This window comes from Rhinatrema bivittatum, chromosome 2 (genome assembly GCF_901001135.1).
Source record: "Rhinatrema bivittatum chromosome 2, aRhiBiv1.1, whole genome shotgun sequence".
In the NCBI taxonomy this organism is placed as follows: Eukaryota; Metazoa; Chordata; class Amphibia; order Gymnophiona; family Rhinatrematidae; genus Rhinatrema; species Rhinatrema bivittatum.
In genome coordinates, this window is record NC_042616.1 from 579,726,819 (window position 1) to 579,747,320 (window position 20,502).

Consider the following 20,502-nt stretch of genomic DNA (forward strand, 5'->3'; position numbering starts at 1 on the left):
CCAAATTTCTAGCGATAAGAAAATGTGCGCTCCGCCTGTGCACCTCTCAGCATTGGGAGGGAATGTTTAATGCCCTCGATTGCATGGGATTTCCACGTGGGGGGCGCTGAGTTGAGCACACATTTTTTAAACACACATTTTGTGCAGGTAAAACTCCTTCCTGCATCGGGAGTAATATTTACCTGCACAAAATGGGTGCTTAAGTGTGGGTAAAACCGTACATTCAGCTGAACACACATTGGGGTACATTGTCAAAAACAGCGCACGAGCGAACAAAAGTACGCTGGATTTTATAAGATTTGTGCGTAGCCGTCTCTCCTCACCTTCCCCTCCCTAACCCCCCCCCCCCCCCCCCCCCCGGCCCTATCTAAACCCCCCCTACCATTGTTGGCAGATTTACGCCTGCCAGCAGGCTGCTGGCGCGCCATCACCCAACCCGGGGGCTGGTCCGGAGGCCTCGATCACGCCCCCGGGCCGGCGTCACGCTCCCGACATGCCTCCCGCCCCACCCCAAAATTCGCGCCGCCCACCCGACAAGGCCCCGACACGCCCCCTTTGCAAAGCCCCGGGACTTATGCACATCCTGGGGCTTGCGCGTGCCGCCGAGCCTATGCAAAATAGGTTCGGTGCGCGCAGGGGGCTTTTTTAAGGGTTACGCACTTAACTTAAGCGCGTAACCCTTTTAAAATCCGGCCCTTAATTGCATCGGCCTGTCAATGGGCTTTTGAAAATTGCTACAATATATGCCATTGAATTGTCAATAGTTTTTTTTACCTGCGTTAAGTGCATATATTGCAGGTAATTGGATTTTGAAGATTAATACATTTACACGCGTAACTCCTTTGAAAATTCACCTATAAATTCACAGATTGCACTTCTCAAAGAGAAACAAGGAGACAATCATTAACTAACTATTTCAGGGGAAACCTGTCACTTTTCAAAAGCAGACCAATGCATCAATGACCTAATGATCAGAATAATTAAAAGAAAACTGAAAGCAATCCAGGACTAAGCTTTTGAAGTTAAAATGATCAGACACTTTGGAACAGACAAAATAGAACTCAAAGATTTAGGTTTCTTATGAGCCATAAAATTATACTGCTCTCTGATCGCCCTTCAAATCTCTCCCTCTCCCCCTTCACCCTGTCATTGGAATGCCTTTTATGCTTCACTTAATATTTCCTGGTAATTGTCATCTTTTGCTAGTCAAGAAATGTATTAAGTTAATCCAATAAAAAAAAAGTATCATCTTATTCTTTTTTAACCTTTATTTCCATCCATACAAGTGGTCTAATATGGCATCCACAATGCTTTATCCCAGTAAATGGGCTGCTATGCACACTCTGGCCTCCTGCTCCGAGTGGAGCCTGAAGAATTATGATGGGGGAAATCAGGAGAGAAAGAAAGTGGTGGTTTTATACTGTAGCTGCTGGTTAAGTCCCTTATGGCCTATTACAGTTGGCCCTGACAAAGGATTTTTTTTTTTTTATTATAAAAACGACCCATGTGTATATTCTGCCTGTCAGTGCCAATTAGATCATCAAAAGACCACATCAAATATCTTCATTAACCGCGAGTTGGAGCCATCAGACCCATTATGCTTTACTGTTCAGTATATATAAAAATGATGCTAACATTCTAATCTGCAATACCGGTTTTGTATTCCTTGTACCTAACTTGTTCGGGTCTCACATTCTGAACCCTACTGCTGCTCCCTGCCTCCACCACTGCACTAGGGAGCCCGAGCAAGCGGAATGGAAGCAATGCTTAAGTGACTGTGACTCTTAAAGGTGCGGTATGATGGGGGCTGCGAAGTAAACACTGGCAAACTGGAAAGACAGCAATGCTCTAATAAACAAGTAATTATGCAACTCCCCGCTCTGCTACAACCAGATTGGTAGCCTATTACAGACTGATTACATTTGCCACTCTTAAGCTGCATACAATTATACTTGCTCATTAACACTTGATATGTTGAAGGCAGCTGAAGAAGACTACCAGAACAATTAAATATCAATCAAGCCAGCTCCACAGAGGTTTTGGAACTGGCTTCTCATATGAGGCTTCCCTGCAAAAGTGTAAGGATGAGAGGTGCTGCGGCCCTTGAGACTGATTAAAGACATGTGTGACATTTCAGGTGTATTAACAAAGATTTACAAATGTTTTTGCTTTATAAATGGTTTAATTTTTTTTTTTTCCAGGAGAAATAAACCATGTAAAGCTGCAGGGTTTTTATTTTTTTTGTTTGTGTGTTTGTTTTTATTTTTTTAAATAGGCAGCATCCTATCCTCCTGCTTTTTCCGTTTCAGCCTCAAACTGAATTGATCCCTACTGGTTTTACAGCGCCGTAAGCCTTCACGCACATTTACCTGGGGCTTCCTCCCCCAACCCCATTTTAATTCTCTTTACATACTGCATGGCCAGTGCAGAGAAAGTCCCCCCCCCCCGGCTGAGAAGAACGGATCATAACTCTCTCTCTGGAACCTGGTGCAAATGAACCATTAGCCAGCTGCCAGGTGTCCCTGCTGATAACTGGGAGCTCCCTAGGGAGCAGGTACCCAACGCAGTTGGACTCTGACATTGAACCAGGGTCTCCTGGTGCATCGGGCTGGCCCAGTGTTCAAAGATATGGCGCGCCCCCACTCCCCTACACAGATCTGCACAGCTGGCTAGCAGAGTAACAGCTGAAGACTGCAGACAACCAGGACAAAATAAGAAGGCAGGGAGGAAAGAGTAAAGCCAGAGAAAAGAAAAAAAAAAGAACATTTTAGCCAAGACGGTTTCAAAAGGTCCTACTCTGAGATTTACTGATTTGGTTTACAAAGTACCTTGCCTGGCTTGTGGGAATACTGGCACCATAACTTGTGCTCAGATTATGTCTGAGAGGAGAATGCTGCTGAGGTTTAAACTGGGATGCCTCAGAATCGTATAGAAAAAAAAGAAAACCCGGAGGAGACAGTAATGATGCACCGGTTTTGCTGCTTTCTGCCTCTTTCTCTCTCTCTCTTTTACAAACACAGATGTCTGTACAATCCTAATTTAAAAAACCAAAACACTGAAACACTTGAAACCGTAGCTCCCCCTTCTAATTCCCCATGATAAATCACGTTCTGCTTCCTGCTGCATAAAATCTACTGTAATGGGCATTGTATTACGTTGTATATTATTTCTCTGGCTGAGAAAACAGAACTATGTTTAAGAAATATTTGGAAGAGCTGTCACAAAGGTTGGGCAAGAGGGATCTCCCTGGGCACTAAACCAGGGGGGGGGGGGGGGCGCGTGCCCTGCTGCCCGTCTCAGTCTGTGGGTACAGAAGCCCAAGAGGGAGAGGATGGGGGAGGCACTGAAAGCACCCTTGCCTGGGGCACCATTTGTTTTGTCGGGCCAGCAACTGCCCCGATACTTGCCAAGTGTTCAGTCCTGGATTCATATTCTCCAGCTTTAACTAGGCATTTTAGCTCTTGGGGCAGGCCCTTATTTTGATCTCTGCTCCTCTCTCCCAGCCACTCCCTCCACTCTGAACCCTAGTCCTCTTTCCCTCTCTCAGGATGGTCGGAGGAGAGCCTCACTCTTCCTAATTTTTCATCCGCTGCCGACCCATATTTGTGTTCCAGTCATTTTTCCCCACTACCCAATGGGGTTTTTTCACCTCTCTTGTCCACTCCTAGTTATAGCTCTGATACCAATAAACTCTCCTGTGGCCAACCATAAGGAATGTTCCTGAATGAAGTGGTGAGTTTACTGCTACCACAGAGCTGATAATTCTTCCTTTTCAAGGAGGCGGACCAGTGACGTGGCCGGAACTGATTTTTTGGATGGGCCCAAGGTTAAACAGAGGTGGGCTGTATGCATACAAGTCTGAATCCCATTAGTCGTATTCTTATTGATAAATAACACCTTGGCATACACTTTACAATGGGATCCTAAGAAGTCTATAACAGCAGTTATGCTTCATGAATGAAACTTTTTAGAATATTTTAACTGTTGTTACTACAAGCACATGCCAACATAAAAAAATCCTTATTAATCTGTATTAATTTATTTTATATATATATATTGCAGTTTATAAATACACAAGAATATCATGTAAAAAGCAAAGAACACAATCAACAGATCCAATCGGTCATGTCATAAAACAAATATACGTATTCTTTCACGAATCCTCTTTCCAGAAAGCAGAGATCATCATAACTACAAAAAATAGCAATAATCATAAGAATGGCTGCAGAGCAAAACATCAACAATTCACATTACAACCCAACATCAAAAAACTATATTCAAATTCTGGAGTCACCTCAGCAAAAAAAATCAAAACCTTCTTCCATTGCTAAACATTTTGTGAAGTAACACAAACCCTTGCAGAAAAAAAAAAAAAACAAAATCAAAAGGTACCTAGAACCTTGCTATACCATCAATCACAGCACTGACTCAGGAATCAAACAACAGCAACCTTATGAAAATGCAGCAATGCAAATATTACACCAGGCCCTAGAACATTAATGTACCACCTACTGGAATAACAGAACAAGCTGGACTGCTATAAATCCCGACAGAGATACTACACACTAGCAGCAATACTGCACCTCAGTCATATGGTGCGAGCGTGGACCCTTGGCCCGAGGTGCTGTTGGCGCTACCTATGGGGGAGACCTCCACAGGTCCCCACTGTCGGGAGGTGAGACCATATGGGAAGCAGAGGCCAGCAGGAGCTTTGCCACTACCGGCCCACGTTCCCCGCAGGTTGAGCCCTTGGGTGCCGGGGCCCGGCTGGTCTTAGGTGGGCCTCTGCATGGATGATCCCGTGTAACACGGCCAGATGAGGCGGATGGCAACCAGGAGCTGGAGGTCCGAGGCAGGCAGCAGAGGATAAGATCAGGTTCGGTCCGAAGGCCGGAGGCAGGCGGCAGAAGATGTGGTCAGGTACGGTCCAGAGGTCAGAGGCAGGCAGCAGAAGGCAAGGTTAAGGAACAATCTGGGTCAAAAGCCAAGGTCCGTCCAAGGGTAGAGGAGCAAGGAACAGGAACGCAGGAACTGGAGCTGGGAATCCGGAACAGAAGCAGGAACAGGAACTAGAGACTGGTACAGCCACTGGAATGCAGGAACAGGATCAGGAACAGCAACACAGGCAGAAGACAGCGAGGAGACCTGTTACCAAGGCAAGTTCTGGCTGTCAGAGCTTGCCTTATATACCCAGGGCCGCTGACGTCATCACTAGGGGCCACAGGAGCTTTTTTTCCCACCGCAGCCTCTTTAAATCCCCAAGAGAGGCGGTGTGCACGCCTAGGAGCAGGGGCCAAAGAAGAAGGTGTCGACAGCATGGTTGGTGCAGTAGTGTTCCCCCACCGCAGATGGGAGGCAGCAGGAGAGGGCAGAGGACCGTCCTGGGTCAAGCAGGGGGACCGGGAGACAGCAGGACCGCGACGGCGGCTACCCACTGTGGTCGAGGTAAGGAGGGCTGAGATCGGGGCCTGGCACTGGGAGATAGGGGCTGCCAGCCTGCGGCCGGGAATTGTAACATCACACACAGGCAGAACACAAACCAACCCTTACCTAATACCGAAATACGAGACTACAATTTAGAAACAGAAACATGCAAACAAAACTGAAATAGAAAGCCTGAAAACCAGACTTTGAATAATGGAACGGTAAAGACCAAAATACAAAAATATAAGAAATGCACATACCTAAACATGGCATATTACAATTGCTAAAATCTCAAAATATATATTTTTTTACCTTTGTTATCTGATTTTTTTATTTTTCTAATCAATTGGTCCTGGGCTCTTTTTTCCAGTGTCCCCTTGTCAGTCTATTCCTAATTCTTTCTCCAGAAACACTCTTCTTTTTCTTCTCTAGCCTATCCTCTTCCCTTCCTCTCTTTCTCATACATACTCACAGGCTCATGCTCTCTCTCACAGACTCCCTTACACAGATAAGTTTTCACTTTCACATATTCTACCACACACACGTCTCACTCTCACTTACACACCCAGGTTCCCATTCTCTCTCACACACAAAACACTCAGGCTCATATTCTTACAAACACAAACAACCGTCCTATCATATCATATTTATTTATATACTGTCATTCTTAACATACAATCATGGTGGTTTACAATAAAAACAAAAAAAACAATAAGAACACATACTAAAAACAGTAAAACTGTCATATTCACAAATTAATTTCATCAAATACATCATCTCATCTATTGTTTCAACAAGTGAGCTCTATATTCTTTTTCTCAATCAGCATATGCTATACTGCATAGCCATGCTTTTAGATCTTTTCTGAAAAACTTATTATCTTTCTGAGTGTGTACATTTTCAGGCATTGTGTTCCACAGTTTTGGGCCAGCGATTGAAAGTGCTCTTTCTCTTACTTCGCTTAAGCATGCCAAATGGAAAGATGGAACTTGAAGTAAGCCCTTATTAGCAAATCTCAGATTTCTGGATGGAACATGCAAGTGTAGTGAAACGCTTAACCATTCCGTATTATTATTATTAATCATGTTGTGAAGGCCAGAGAGTACTTTATATTGTACCCTAAATTTCACTGGTAACCAATGAAGTGATTTTAAAACAGGTGTAATATGATCATATCACCTATTACCCAATAGGATTCTTGCTGTTGTATTCTGTAGTAACTGCAAAGGCTGAATTGTATTAGTTGGCAGACCTAAAAATAGGGCTTTACAGTAATCGAATTCGGTGAAGACAAGAGTTTAAAGTACTATCCTAAAGTCATCATATGCAAGAAGAGGCTTTAACGGTTTTAAAATGTTCAATTTATGGTAACCATTACTGTCAATTAAGACACCAAGGTCACAGGTCTGATTGGTCAATTCTGTTTTTATCAGATCGCTCATTACAGAGATTGGTGATGTATTCGGGATCTTTCTATTTAACAATAACATTTCAGTCTTTTATGTGTTTAAAGCTAATTTAATAAATTTTAACAGTTGCTTAACTGATGAAAGATATATATCCAATAATTTTAATGAATGTTCACTTGAGATATCTATTGGAATAAGAAACTGAACATCATCTGCATGGACATAATAATTAATACCCATCCCTGATAATAATTGGCATAATGGTAACATGTATATATTAAAGAGTGTTGCTGAATGTGCAGAACCCTGTGGAAGTCCTGTAGCCATGTTAATTGTATCCGGTAGACATTCGCCCAGTCTTACCTGATGTGAGCGACCTAATAGAAAAGATGTAAACCATTCCAATATTTTTCCTTCAATACCAGTTTCAGTTAGCTTTTTGGATCATAATGTTGTGATCTATGGTATCAAATGCAGCTGAAAGGTCCAGTAAAACCAACAGGTATGAACGATCTGCATCGAATCCTCTTAACACTGTATCAGTTAGTGCCAGCATTAGGGTTTCAGTACTATAATGCTTTCTGAAACCACATTGTGTTGGAAATAAAATGTTATTTGTTTCAAGGTGGTCTGACAAGTGTGAGAGAACTACTTTTTCCAGAATCTTAGCAATAACGGGTAGGGTTGATATGGGTCTATAATTATTTAGGATTTCACTGTCTGTCTCATTTCCTTTTAGGATTGGCTTGATAGATGCACATTTCAATGAGTATGGGATATGACCTTCATCTAAAGATAAATTTATAAGTTTAGTCATATATGGAACTATTATATCTGGGATAAGTTTTAATGACTTAATTGCTAGCAGATCTAATGGATGAGAAGCTAGATTTAGTTTCCAATTCAGATACATTGTCAAAAGCTGTCCATTTCAATGTTTCAGCTTTTTGTAATGAAATATTGTGGTTCATTGAGCTAGGATAATTTTTTTACAAAATTTTGAATCTTTAAATTGAAAAATCTCACAAATTCATGACATTTTTCAATTGATGGTTCAACATTCTGATCACTGTTACTTGATCCAGCTTTAGTTAAGATTTGCACCATCATGTACAGTGCTTTGGGATTATATTTAATGTCATGGATTTTTGCTGCATAATAACTTTTTTTGGTGTATTTTTAAGGGCTCTGTATTTAGTTAAACATGATCTATAACTCGCTAAGGTACTAGTGGATGGCATTTTTTGCCATATTCTCTCTGTTTTCCTACACAGCTCCCTTTCTCACATACAAACACCTAGGTTCCCATTCTCACACATACATACACACACAAAAACCCAAGCTCCTATTCTCATACACAAAACACCCAGATTCCCATTCTCACACACAGAAATACCTACACTCAGGCTCACATTTTTTCACTCATTTACAACCTAGACTCCCTTTCTCACACACAAACACTCAGGCTCCCATTTTCTCTCTCTCTCTTACACATAGAGGCTCCCATTCTCATATACAAACACCCAAGCTCCTGTTCTCACACATATGAGTTCCCATTATCATACACATAAACACCCGGGCTCCCATTCTCATGCATAAATACCCACACTCAGGCTACAATTCTCCACATGAACACACCAGGCCTTACCATGAAATCCCTTCTTCTGCTGCCGTGGGGATGGGCTCCCATGACGGCCTTACTCCAGCATGCCCTCTCTTTCGCTGCCACTGGGATGGGCTCCTGCTGTGGCATTACATCTACGGACCTTCTTCTTTGCCACCACAGGGATGGGGGCTCCCGTGGTGGTCTTGCCTTGGCAGGCACTCTCCTTCTTCAACCACTGCGATGATGGAGTCCACGGTGGCCATTCTTCAGGCCTAGTTTGGTTTCGGGCGGCCCTGATTGGGTGGGCCATGGCTCACCCAGGCCCACCCGTGGTTATGCCACTGAGGCGATGCATATTTGCTTAGCCGAAAAAGTTACTGAATCCCTACTGTTTTCTTCCTGATAGGCCCTGACACCTATGCATTTCAAGATATTTTTGACAAATCTCCCTTCATGTGTTCTACGAACTAAAGCTCTACCAAGTAATAAATATCAGACAGATGGAGCACAGATACTCATCATCCTGCCCAGCGCAGTATTTACTGTGCAGGACTATTAAAGGACAAGAAGCTGCACAATATTTATTTATTTAATGAAATTTTTAAACTGCTTTCCTGATGTAAAACAAATTGCTCAAAGCGGTGTACAATCATAAATATATTAATATACAACATATTAAAATCATAAAACAGAGGCAGTTGCACTGCTGATATCCAGGCCTCAAAATACCTTTTATTTCAGGTACAAGGGGTGAAAGGTATAGAGATGGGATGGGAGGAGGGTGCCCATACTTGAAAGAAGCCCATTTAAAAAAATCTAAAACAGGAACTAGGAGCAGGGGAGGGGGGGGAGGGGATGAGGTGCAACTCCTGGCCATGTTTTTTGGTTATTTGTATTAATGCCGATCTGAGGAGTGAAGGGGGGGGAGGGGGCAGGGGGAGCAGGCTTGGCACTTGGAAGCTCAAATTAAAAGGGAAGAAGGGAGTTTGCTTAAGGCCTGCAGGCCCACTATTCTTTTTTTTAATGTTACTACAATACATAACTGGTTATATTCTTTTGAATGTAGCCAGTTATTTGTAAGGTTTTTTGGCAACACATACATATATAAGACTATCCAGTTATGTTTAAAGTTATCTGGCTACTGTCAGCCGGAGAATTTTAAACAGGAATATTCAGTGGGACGTTTAGCCTATTGAATATCCAGGACAAGTTACTGGCTACCTTAGCCGGATAACTTGTCTACTAAATGTCCTACTGAATATGAACAAATCTACAAGAATATATCAAATCTGACACAGTACTCAAAAAAGCATCTAGCAGGTGTTATTACCAATTAGGTGTTTTATTGTTTTTAATGTTCACCTTATTTAATGCTTTTATGTTATGTCAGATTTTATGGTTATTTGTCTAACTTTAATGTTGTTTTTTTTAAATTATGTTTTGTTGTAAGCCACTTAGAACAATGGATACAAATGATTTAATAAAAAGTAAATAAATAACATCATCAAACTAACTGCCATGCTTCACAGATTTTCTAAATTTGAAATAGTGCACTTCATGACAAATGTCATGAGGCAGTATATTCCACAACATTACTTCTAATAGTCAGAGAGGAATCTGTAAAAGATCCTGCTGAGAGGACCACCATGCTCTAACCAGAGAATACAGGAGCAATAGATCCGATAGACAGTGGTTGGCCACTGCAGATGGATCGAAAGACTGGGCATAAGATCTTAAATGTGAGACAGCATAGGGCAAGGAGCCAGAGCAGCTTCTGCAAAACAGGGGAAACATGGTCTAATTTTCTTAGCCATAAATAACTTTGGCTGGTGTGTTTTGCTGGAGTTGCAGATGCCTCCTTCAAACCAGAGGCAAACCAAAGTAGAGAATCGAAGTAATCGATTCTGGAATGGATAAGAGCATGGACTACAAAGTTTCAAATCATGGGATTGCAGAAACGGATGCAAGCACCGGACATATATAAGATAGAAAAAAGACATTTAGACCACAGCAGAAATTCCCTGTACCATGGACATCTCTGTCCAATTTCACTCTGAGAGCAGAGACCACCTCCTCGAATAGTATGTGGCTTTATATGTTTGCTTTCTACTATCATAAAGGCCATTACAGATTGATAACTCTTTCATAAAGGAGGACAACTGAACATTCTGAATAGAATGTTCACCATTTTTTATTCTTGTCCCTCTAATAAAATTCCTTCAGTGTGAGGTTTTAAAAAGTGTGTTTATCACGTCCCTCTAAAATTTGTGTCATCAGAGCTTTATAATATTGACACCTTTGGAATGGCCTACTCTGATTCTTGAATGCTGCCAAATGCAGTTTTATCTGGATATCCTTAACCGAAGTGTGCACAAAAAGGGTAATTTTAAAAAGAGTTACACGTATAAATGTAACATACTATCGTAGCAATTTTAAAAAGCCATTTATGTGTGAAAAATGCAGTTATACAGGAATACCCTATGGACAACTCAATGGCATATATTATAGCAATTTTCAAAAACCCACTTACATGGGTAAATTGCATTTACACATGTAAAACCCAATTTTAAGCATAATTTTTAAAATTACCCTCAAAATAAGCCCAATCAGAAATAGGCAGAATTTGCACATTGTGGCTACCTTGAAAACCCTGACCTACATGTGTCCCTGGGTCGTCCTTCTCTAGACTCAGAAAACAGGAACTCCTCTTCTCCTCTCCCCGTCAGAGCTACAGAAACAACTTTCCACCATTTTACAAACACGGCATCAAGCTAGATCTTGAACCCTTCCACACTGAACAAATACATGCTGCTCTATTATAGCAGACTTAAAAATAATCCCCTCTTGCAGTGACAGGGTAATCAGGCTTTCATGTGCATTCAATTCTGCAGCCTCTTCTGAGCAGAGACTGCAGAGCCTGTCAAAATCATTTCACACTGTGAAAAACACTCTGTAAGGAGGCTTAACTTTTCTGTGTTCCAGTTATATTTATATCCAAATGTGGAAAAATAGATATGCCAAACAGGTTATATCAGTTAAGATAACTAAAACTTATTTTTCAAGAACAAATAAAAGCAAATGCTCATAAACGGATATGCAGAAGCATCCTTTTTTATTTTTAATGTTTTTCAAGTAAATAGTTATTCTGTTACAAAATAAATCCTTCCTTGTACTGAATCAGTCAATTAAGACCTTCTTTTAAATATAATCCACTGGATTCCCTCCAAACAAGAAAAAAGTAAGAGACAATTTAATTTTCAATGGACAAAGTTCTTGAAAGTAACTGTACACATTATTGAAAAAAAATAAGCACCCAGATTGACCTCATCAGTATTTCAAAATAATTACACTACTGCTCTAAACTCTTTTAAAACACTTACAAAGAAAAAAAAGATTACATATCAGAATAAACAGTCAGCGTTTACTAGTTAATGCTTTAATCATTTCAGGTTTAAGTCACCAAAATACTATTTTGTTTGATGTGGACAAATAGCAGGAGATACTTGGGTTTTCCTGAATGACAATGGTCAGAAAATTAGATATTTGCTCCCAAAATAAGAGATACATTATTAACCTAGCAGCTTGTAACACACAGCTGGGATGCACTGTAGAAGTCTCCATGGATACATGCCCTTAATACCCTCATCTGTCTGTTCATAAGCAGCCTCTAAGGCTGATTTACTGAAATCCATGCACACCTTTTGCAAGCCTGCTTTGTTTATTTATTTATTTTTTTAAATTCTAGCTTTTCTAATTTCTTCACTGGATTTTTGTTGCTCTAATTCTTCCTCTTCTCTTAATCTGAATGAAATTTTTTTTACCCATAACTACACCAATCCATTCTAACCTTCCGAACATTACTTGGTACTGTATTATCCATGCATGCTTATCACACACATACCTCACATTAAAATGCACATACGTCAGGTCTTATTCTTGTGGTATCTTACCGTATAGCGTGGTATAACTTCACAATGGAAAATGTTTCCCAAAAGGAGAGCATGTTTGTGGGAAGTATGGGGCTGCAAGCACCTTTTTTTAAATATTTGTGCAGAGTTTGAGCACGCTTGTGTGCTTCTTCTGCCCTTATTTCATATGTGCCACTGGGGTTCAGGGGGGTGGGGGGAGGGCACATGTCTAAAGAGTGATGATCATGTGAGGGGATACTAAAATGAGGGAGACTGTGTCATTATGTGCAGTTACATCGTACTGAAACACTGCAGAAGGCCTAAGGTATACAAGATATGCACCCCCAAATCAGCGATATCTCAAAGGGTAAGTTGTAAATATTTTTTTGTTGAAACTGGCAAACTTCCTTTAGCTGTACATTTTTCTAAGTGCCAAATCTGGATGAATCAAGTCCAATAGTACATGAAAAGCAAATGGAAAATGTTAAAAAGAAAGATTAGCTTACCTTGTGTGGCAATATAATGATTAGGCCTATGATAACCCTAAAATAAACAAAATATGTTTTTAAAGACAGATATAATAAAAACTTCAGAAAAATATGCAGGAGAATGTTTTACAATACGTTTTAATGAATTATATTTCACAGAGATCCATTTTGTTGTGGCTTAGTGCATAAATAGATTATTATATTTGTACTTTCTACCAGAAAACATGATCAAAGTTTATAAATGTGTGTGACAATGGGGTTGCCAGGACTGAATTTTTGACAGGGTCCAAGGTGAACATGGGTGGGCACCAAGAAGGACAGAAACATTTTGGGCCCCCTCCCACTGGCTCCTTTCCCTCCTGTTCCCATCCCACCCCAATGGTGCCTTTTTGTGTCCTCTTCCTTCTACCCTCCCATAGCCCTTTCCTGGTGCCTCTCTGTCCTAAACACCCGAGCTCTTTCCCTCCTATTCCTCTTCCTAGTCCTTCTCCATTAGCCCCTCTTTCTCTCCTATTCATTTTACTTATTAACCTGCCCTTCCAAAAGCTGAAGATGGTAATCAGTAATCACAGCAAAAACATTATGATAAGCAACACAACACAACAGAGGTAGTAAAACCAATAATCAACAGACATCTATAAAGAGAAAAGACAGCAATAAATAAAAGAATTAACATATAAATGCCTCTTTAAAAGTGATGCCCCTTGGCCCCTCTCCCTCCTATTCCCTCCATCCCTCATCATGGACTCTCCCCCTCCCATTAATTTCTTCACTGCTATCATGGGCCCTCCAATTCCTTCTTCGCCTCCTTCATGGTTTGTTTTTTTCTCTCTCCTAGTCTTCCCCCCCTCCTCCATCAAGTCTTCTCTCTATTCTATTTCTTCCCTCCCCCCCCCCCCCCATCATGGCCCCTCTCCCTCCTATACCTTCTTAAACTACTCTTCCTCCCCCCATGACCCCCCTCCCCACCATCTGTCTTGCCTCACTAACAGTCCCTTCCTGATTTCTCCCCATCTTATCCTCCCCTTCCTTATCTTTCTGGCAGGATGAGGTCTGGAGGTGGGAGCATCAGCAACAGAATGAGAAGTTGCTATAGGGTGCAAAGCTCAGAGCGAGTGTGCATGTGCTTAAAGACCCTGCGGCGATCCCAACCCTAGCATGGGTTTCTCTGATTACAGGATTTCCATGTAGTAGGAGGGGGAGGGGCCACTCTGCGGGAACTTTAAGGCACACACACACACCAGTTCCAGGCTCCATGTCAGTTTTTCTTTGGTGTTGTAATAGGTAAAGATCTCCATCAGTGGCAGATTGAGTGGTGTCACGTCATCTTTAGTTTAGGTAGACCTTGGTCTAGAGTAGGTGGGGCCATGATTCACCCAGTACCCCCCCTTACATATGAGCCAGACCCCCCCTCACCACTTAGTCCACACCAGCACTAACGGGGGCTCACTGGGATCTGTAGCTCACAGATCAGATCCAGAATCTGGGTGACACTAATGAAATGAACTTATGCTGACACATCACATTTATCTGATTTATATTCTGCTTTTTGGCACTTCAAAGTAGATTATATTCAGGTACTTCCCTGTTCCTAGAGGGCTCACAGTCTAAGTATGTACCTGAGTTAACAGAGAGTAAAGTGACTTGTCTAAGGTCACAAAAAGCAACAGTGAGATTTGAACGCAGGTTTCCCTGGTTTGCAGTCTGCTGCTCTAATCGCTAGGCTACTCCTCCTCCACATAAAATATCATTATATTGACTTTTAACATAATTCAAATCATTGCAACAGTACAGCAGCATTCCTATTATAATGTGGTCCTATCATTAGGCACTAGCCTGTGGGACTTAAATTCAACCAAAATCTTTAAAGTTGTAACCTATCCACCCCAATTGGTGTACTTCCATAGTTATTGCTATAAAATCCTATTAGAGTCTTCCAGCACTGGGAATGAATGGGCCCTATCACCACGGCCAATTGAAGAAATATTTAAAACTCTCTCACTGAAAAGTGTTACAGAGAGAACCATGGTTCAGTAACTCTGCTGCATTTCTCAGTTTTCTAAGCAATAACTGTTTTGGCATCCTGAGCATCATTCCTTGTGAACCACGTCAGCGTTAAAATATATCTGCAGATGTCTTGCTTCAGACAGAGTGAATTTCTCTTGATTTCAATTCTACTTTTGATTTCCTTCTTTCAAGCAAAACAAGCTCTCTGAAAGAATGTATTCTAATGTAAAACATTAAGCTAACATGATGCTGAATGAACAAAGAAGCAGCCTTCAATAATTAAGCGGCCTACATATTTAATGAAATGTCTTGCTTGCATAAGAAATACTGGTTAACAGCTGCAGAGTACTTTGAAGGGGACTTAAAAGTGCGGAGATGACAAGAGATTGCAAATCACTGCATTAGGAATTACAGAGTTTTGTCACATTAATATGCAAACAGACCTATTTTAAAAATGGAATTATGCCAAACTGATGACAAGAAACAAAAATAACATTTACTCTGTCCATCTGAGCAGCAAGAGGCAAAAAGCAGCAGCACAATGTTCCTGTCACAAATTTCCTTCCTAAATCTGGCAGGTGTTTGATCTCCCTGCAGCAGGTAACATTTAACATCTCTCTATTTTTTTTTGAAACTGGTACCAATCTCAAATAGCAATCCTGAGTTAAGGAATGGGAAGGATAATTTTCAAAGACAGTTAAACGGCTAAGATCCATCTCTCCGCCTCTGGGCTGAAAACTGTATCCCACAGAGCAGCTAATTATAGCTGCATAGTTTCTCTAATTGGCTATATTCAGTCACTTCTGAACTTGGCGTTCCCATAGGTGTGTTTGAGTCAGGAGGAGAACACTCTACGCTCATATTATTGAATTTTCAAATATGCACCCACAGTTTATCTAATGTTACACTGCCAGCAGATAAACCAGGGGCAAACTACGTAGGTAGTATTGTACCCGTGTGTCTTATAAGCATACTTTCACAGGGAAATGCCCTAGATAGTTTCCGGAGAAAAATGCACTGTAAGTTGTGTAAGTGAAATGGAATGGAATAGTTATGTGAATAAAAAATTACCCCTATACCTTGCTGTTAGATAATGTAGCAAAAATGGTTATTTAGGACACCAGTTTTAGTTAGAATCTCTCTCTAGACTTTTTCCTTTTTTTTTTTTAACGTGATGAATTATACCTACATCAATATAATTCCCGTTGATGTAATCGGAATTTGATTCTCCTTCTAAGGGCTGCAGTCTCACTCGAGAATGATCATCTGAAACACACACAAAAAAAAAAGCCAGCACAAATTGCCACCGATTAGTTACACCATGAACAATCCAGGCTGCGTTCTAAGGAACATGCACAAGTTCACCGGGGCACAAACATGTAAACAGATCTTTCTAGACTGCAGTTCCTGCATTTGCTTTTAGACTTGTTCATGAAGCTTCATGATGTTTACCTTAATGAAAAGCACTGTTTCTCTACTAATAAGATACACAGTACATTGGTGAAATAGGGAAAAAAAGGCAGCTTTGATTGAGCTGCCACTAGGTCACTTCCATTGGGCGGGCGCAAATGGATTTTTAAAGGGACTGAACCTCCTCCCATATAATGAAATAGTATATAATATTTAGAAAGTATTACAGCAGCTTATTCAGTTCTATGCACTCATAATGCAGTTGTTAAAACCTCGTTTAACTGTATCCTGCTTAGACCACAAAAAGGATTTTCCTGCTAAATGCAGTTTCTCATTTTGATTTCCGTGTCTTTCTATATACAAACACATACATTTTTTTTCACCTTCTCCCTTGTATTAATGTTTTAATCAAAGAACTTTAACTGCATGCAGACTGAAAAGTAAGGCACTCATTAGAAGAGATAGCATACTAAGAATTTTTTCCATGATCAAAATGTAGGAGAAACTCTTTCATATGCCTGATCCATTCTGTATTGCACACAGCTGCTCTCCATATTAGAACTGAAAGCATTCAAAAACCATGAGAATACATTTTCATATTTTTTTAAATTTACTTCCTTGCAAAATAGAATTAAACCTGTTGCTAAGAAAAATTAAATTTGTGTTCTATAGCTTTAACACCACCACATTTTTGGGTTAAAAATCATTAGTCAACTAAACTACATGCAAAATCAAAGAATTTTAAGAGCAGCCATAACAAGATACAAAACCATATCCAGACCAAGGAAGACATTTTAATGCTTTTACTGAAAAGATTTTCGTTACTTGATGAGAAAACCCACAGGAAGAGTTTGTACTACTAATGAACTGCAGAGCTCTTTTACACAGGGGTTTTGGATAGGAAGGGGGCTCCATTCAGCGTGCTGAAGTCCCTTCCTCTTCTGAGAGATAAACACCAGTGTATCAGTGCCCACTCAAATTCAAATCAGGTAGGTAATGAATGAACCTCGCGGCCCTTGCAAACTCATTTCTTCACAGGGAGTCCAGATCTGTTCACATCCACTACAAGTTATTTGTGAGACAGTGACATCTTCAGGGATTTAAAAAGAGGATTAAGAAATCATTAAAAGAAGAACTTGCTAATGCATGTTTCTAAAACAAATGCTTTGCTACACGAAAATCTCAGGGTGGGGGAAATGTTTGTCTATAAGGATTATGAAAATGCCACAAACCAGCATTTGTGAACGCTTGTAAGCTGCTCTTATTTGTGCCCTCCCAACTCTGTGTCAGGGTCCACGGAGCTTGCACCAGCAAACTTACAGGCCGATACAGTAAAAATCACAGGAGAGTGGGTGAGCGCTCTCCTGGCGCGTGCGCACACAGGCTACTCTCCTGTGTGCGCGATTCAGTAAGTTAATTTATTTAAATTAGGGCCCGTAGTAAAAAGAGGCGTTAGGGACACTAGCGCGTCCCTAGTGCCTCTTTTTGGACAGGGTCGGCGGCTGTCAGCGAGTTTGACAGCCGACGCTCAATTTTGCCGGCGTCGGTTCTCAAACCGCTGATAGCCATGGGTGCGGAAACCGGACGCCGGCAAAATTGAGCCGCGGGCCCATTTAAAATTTTTTTTTATTATTATTTTTAACTTTTTTTTTAACTTTTGGGACCTCCGACAATATCGCCATGATATTAAGTCAGAGGGTGCACAGAAAAGCAGTTTTTACTGCTTTTCTGTGCACTTCCCCGGCGCCGGCAGATATTAACGCCTACCTTTGGGTAGGTGCTAATTTCTTAAAGTAAAATGTGCGTCGAAAACGCGCGTCCAAATGCTGGTTAACAGTGCGCTCCACCTGTATCGGCCTGTTAGAAGGTAAAGGCCAAACAGCTGCAGAGAAGCCTCAGAGAGAGGGCAAGGCCAAGGGACATTAACCCTCCGGTTACCAGGTAGTTAGACATGCCTTATGAAGGTCCCATTGGTTTAGCACAGTGCATGCCCTGACTGGTGCTAGTATACAAAGGAAACATGACACACCTTGGCTGGTACATGCCCTCTGGACCTGCTGCTCATCTGCCTTTCTCCATATGCAGTTCTGCAGTCCTGTTCCAGTGCTCCTGCTCCGCATCTAGGATTGCCAACCACCTAGTTTTGGACCAGGCAGCCTGGTTTTTAAGCTTCCTGTACAGTGTCTGCCGAGAAGTACTGACCAGACACTGATAATTCAGTTTGTGTAGGCAGCTTCTCCCTCTTCCCACAGGGCTTCCTGGTTACGGGCAGGTAGGGCCGGCACCTCTCGGCAACGAGCGGTGCAGCATCCCTGCGTCCACCTCCTTTTTCTGTGCTCTGATTGGATAACATGAAGAAAAGGAGGAGGGGGCACAGCACAGTCCCTTCCCTACAGCTCCCAGTGGCTTTCTCAGACCTCTGGCAACAAGAGGCCTCTCAGCACCCACTCCCTTCTTCACCTTGCACTGGGCTGAGAGTGCTGCTGAGCCATGGAAGAGAGAAGCAGGCTCAGAGGAGAGACAGACATAGAAGGTACATGGTAGCAGATGAGAGAGTTAAAAAGGGATTAGGGTAGGAAAGTACAGAGAGACAGAAGGGGGACAGGGAAGCAGTGGCGTGCGGTGACATTTATAGTATGGGAGTCAGTCTCGCTCCCTCAGCCCTCTTTCCACTTCCAGCTCCCGAGTCACTAACAATCTTGCTTCCCTCCGTTCCCTCTACCCTCCCACACCCCCTTCCCCAAGCTTTCAGCAGTTCCACTTCCTCTGTTCCCTTTCCCCAACATACAAAACATATTTGGAACCCATATGGCATTAAGTTTTTTGTAATATGCATTGGGGGTGGGCTTGGCCCTCAGAAAGCTATGAATAAACAATTACAATACGGTAAACCTGCCATATTGAAACAGCACTAACTACCAGCACTCCAGATAAATTTTCAAAGGAGCACGCATGGGCCCATAAACGCGCATATTGGGTACACAAGTAAAAATCCGCTTAATTTTATATCATGTGTGTAAGTACACATTTATTATTTAAAATATCCTTACCACGCGCTCTAGGCAGACCAATGTAACACTAGCCCCTCAAAATCCACCCTGAGTTGAAAGTGCTCCTCTTACAGTGGAAGATATATAGAGTGTCAGATTGTCTCTCTCTCTCTCTCGTTCAGGATCCCTCTGGCCCAAAATCGCCAGACTCGAGCCTCATCAGGACCAATAGTAAAGGTATGTAAGTAACATGGCGAGCGTTGCCATGTTCAGCCTTGCAAAATTCGGGGGTTACGTGTATAAGTCTTGAGAATGCCTATGCCCTGCCCCATCTTCTGCCTCCTTACTCTTGACATGCGTACTTCCCAGCTTCTTAAAATTTGCGCTGTTTATGCACGAGCAACACTTTTAAAATCTACCTGCTTATGTATAAAAAGATAACAATGTAAATATTACATCAGGTCCTAAAACACCAATACACCACCTATTAGGTAAACAGAACAAGCCAGGCTGCCTAAAAATGCCTGCAACATAAATACAGTTTCCTAAAAATATTGTATAGGAACTTTTAAAACTACATAGGCCCCTTCTTCAGATGTCGAATCAGAGATATTCACATCTAAAGACCGGTCCTATATGGTCTCAATAGTTCATGTATAGTATTTTGGGAGAATACTTACATAGCTCTAATAAAAGCTATCTCAGCCTGCCAAGAATACAGTTTATCCCAAGAGACAAATCTGCCGTATCAAAACAACCTTAACTCCCAGGACTCAAATAGCAACAACCCTACCCAGGAAATAGCATCACTGCAAATATTACATCAATAAAACATTTAAAACAGCAGACATGAAATAACATCCAACAATTAAAACTAATAAGGATAAATAAAAATCCTCTGCTCTCTATACCTGGGAATGTTTGATTTTCAGTCACCTTGAAATTGTCCTGGATTAGTTGGCGGTGGGAGGGGGAGGGAGGAGGATGTACAAACCTTATTCTCTTTCTCTCCTCCATACACACTCTCTAACACACACACACACATACTCAATGGCTCTTTCTTCTTCTTCACACACATACACGCATATACCTATATGGAAAGGCACTCTCTCACCCTCAGTGACTCTCTCTTCCTCATACAAACAAAGACACTCTCTCACACTCAATGAATCTCTGTTCTTCACACACCTACACACTAAGGCATGCTCTCATTCAGTAGCTCTCTCCCCTTCTATTCCACACACACAGGCAATCTCACAC

General features: G+C 41.6%; 1 protein-coding gene across 9 annotated transcripts in view; it reads right to left on the minus strand.

The window, feature by feature from the left end:
• PTPRM (protein tyrosine phosphatase receptor type M) overlaps positions 1-20,502 on the minus strand; it is a 1,907,823-nt gene that overhangs the window by 213,277 nt on the left and 1,674,044 nt on the right. For all 9 annotated transcript variants that reach the window (XM_029591025.1, XM_029591024.1, XM_029591022.1 and 6 more), the window contains 2 exons: positions 16,032-16,108; positions 12,854-12,890 (listed from right to left, as the gene is read on the minus strand). In XM_029591025.1, coding sequence (XP_029446885.1) covers positions 12,854-12,890; positions 16,032-16,108 — 114 coding nt within the window. The remainder of the gene's footprint in view (positions 1-12,853; positions 12,891-16,031; positions 16,109-20,502) is intronic.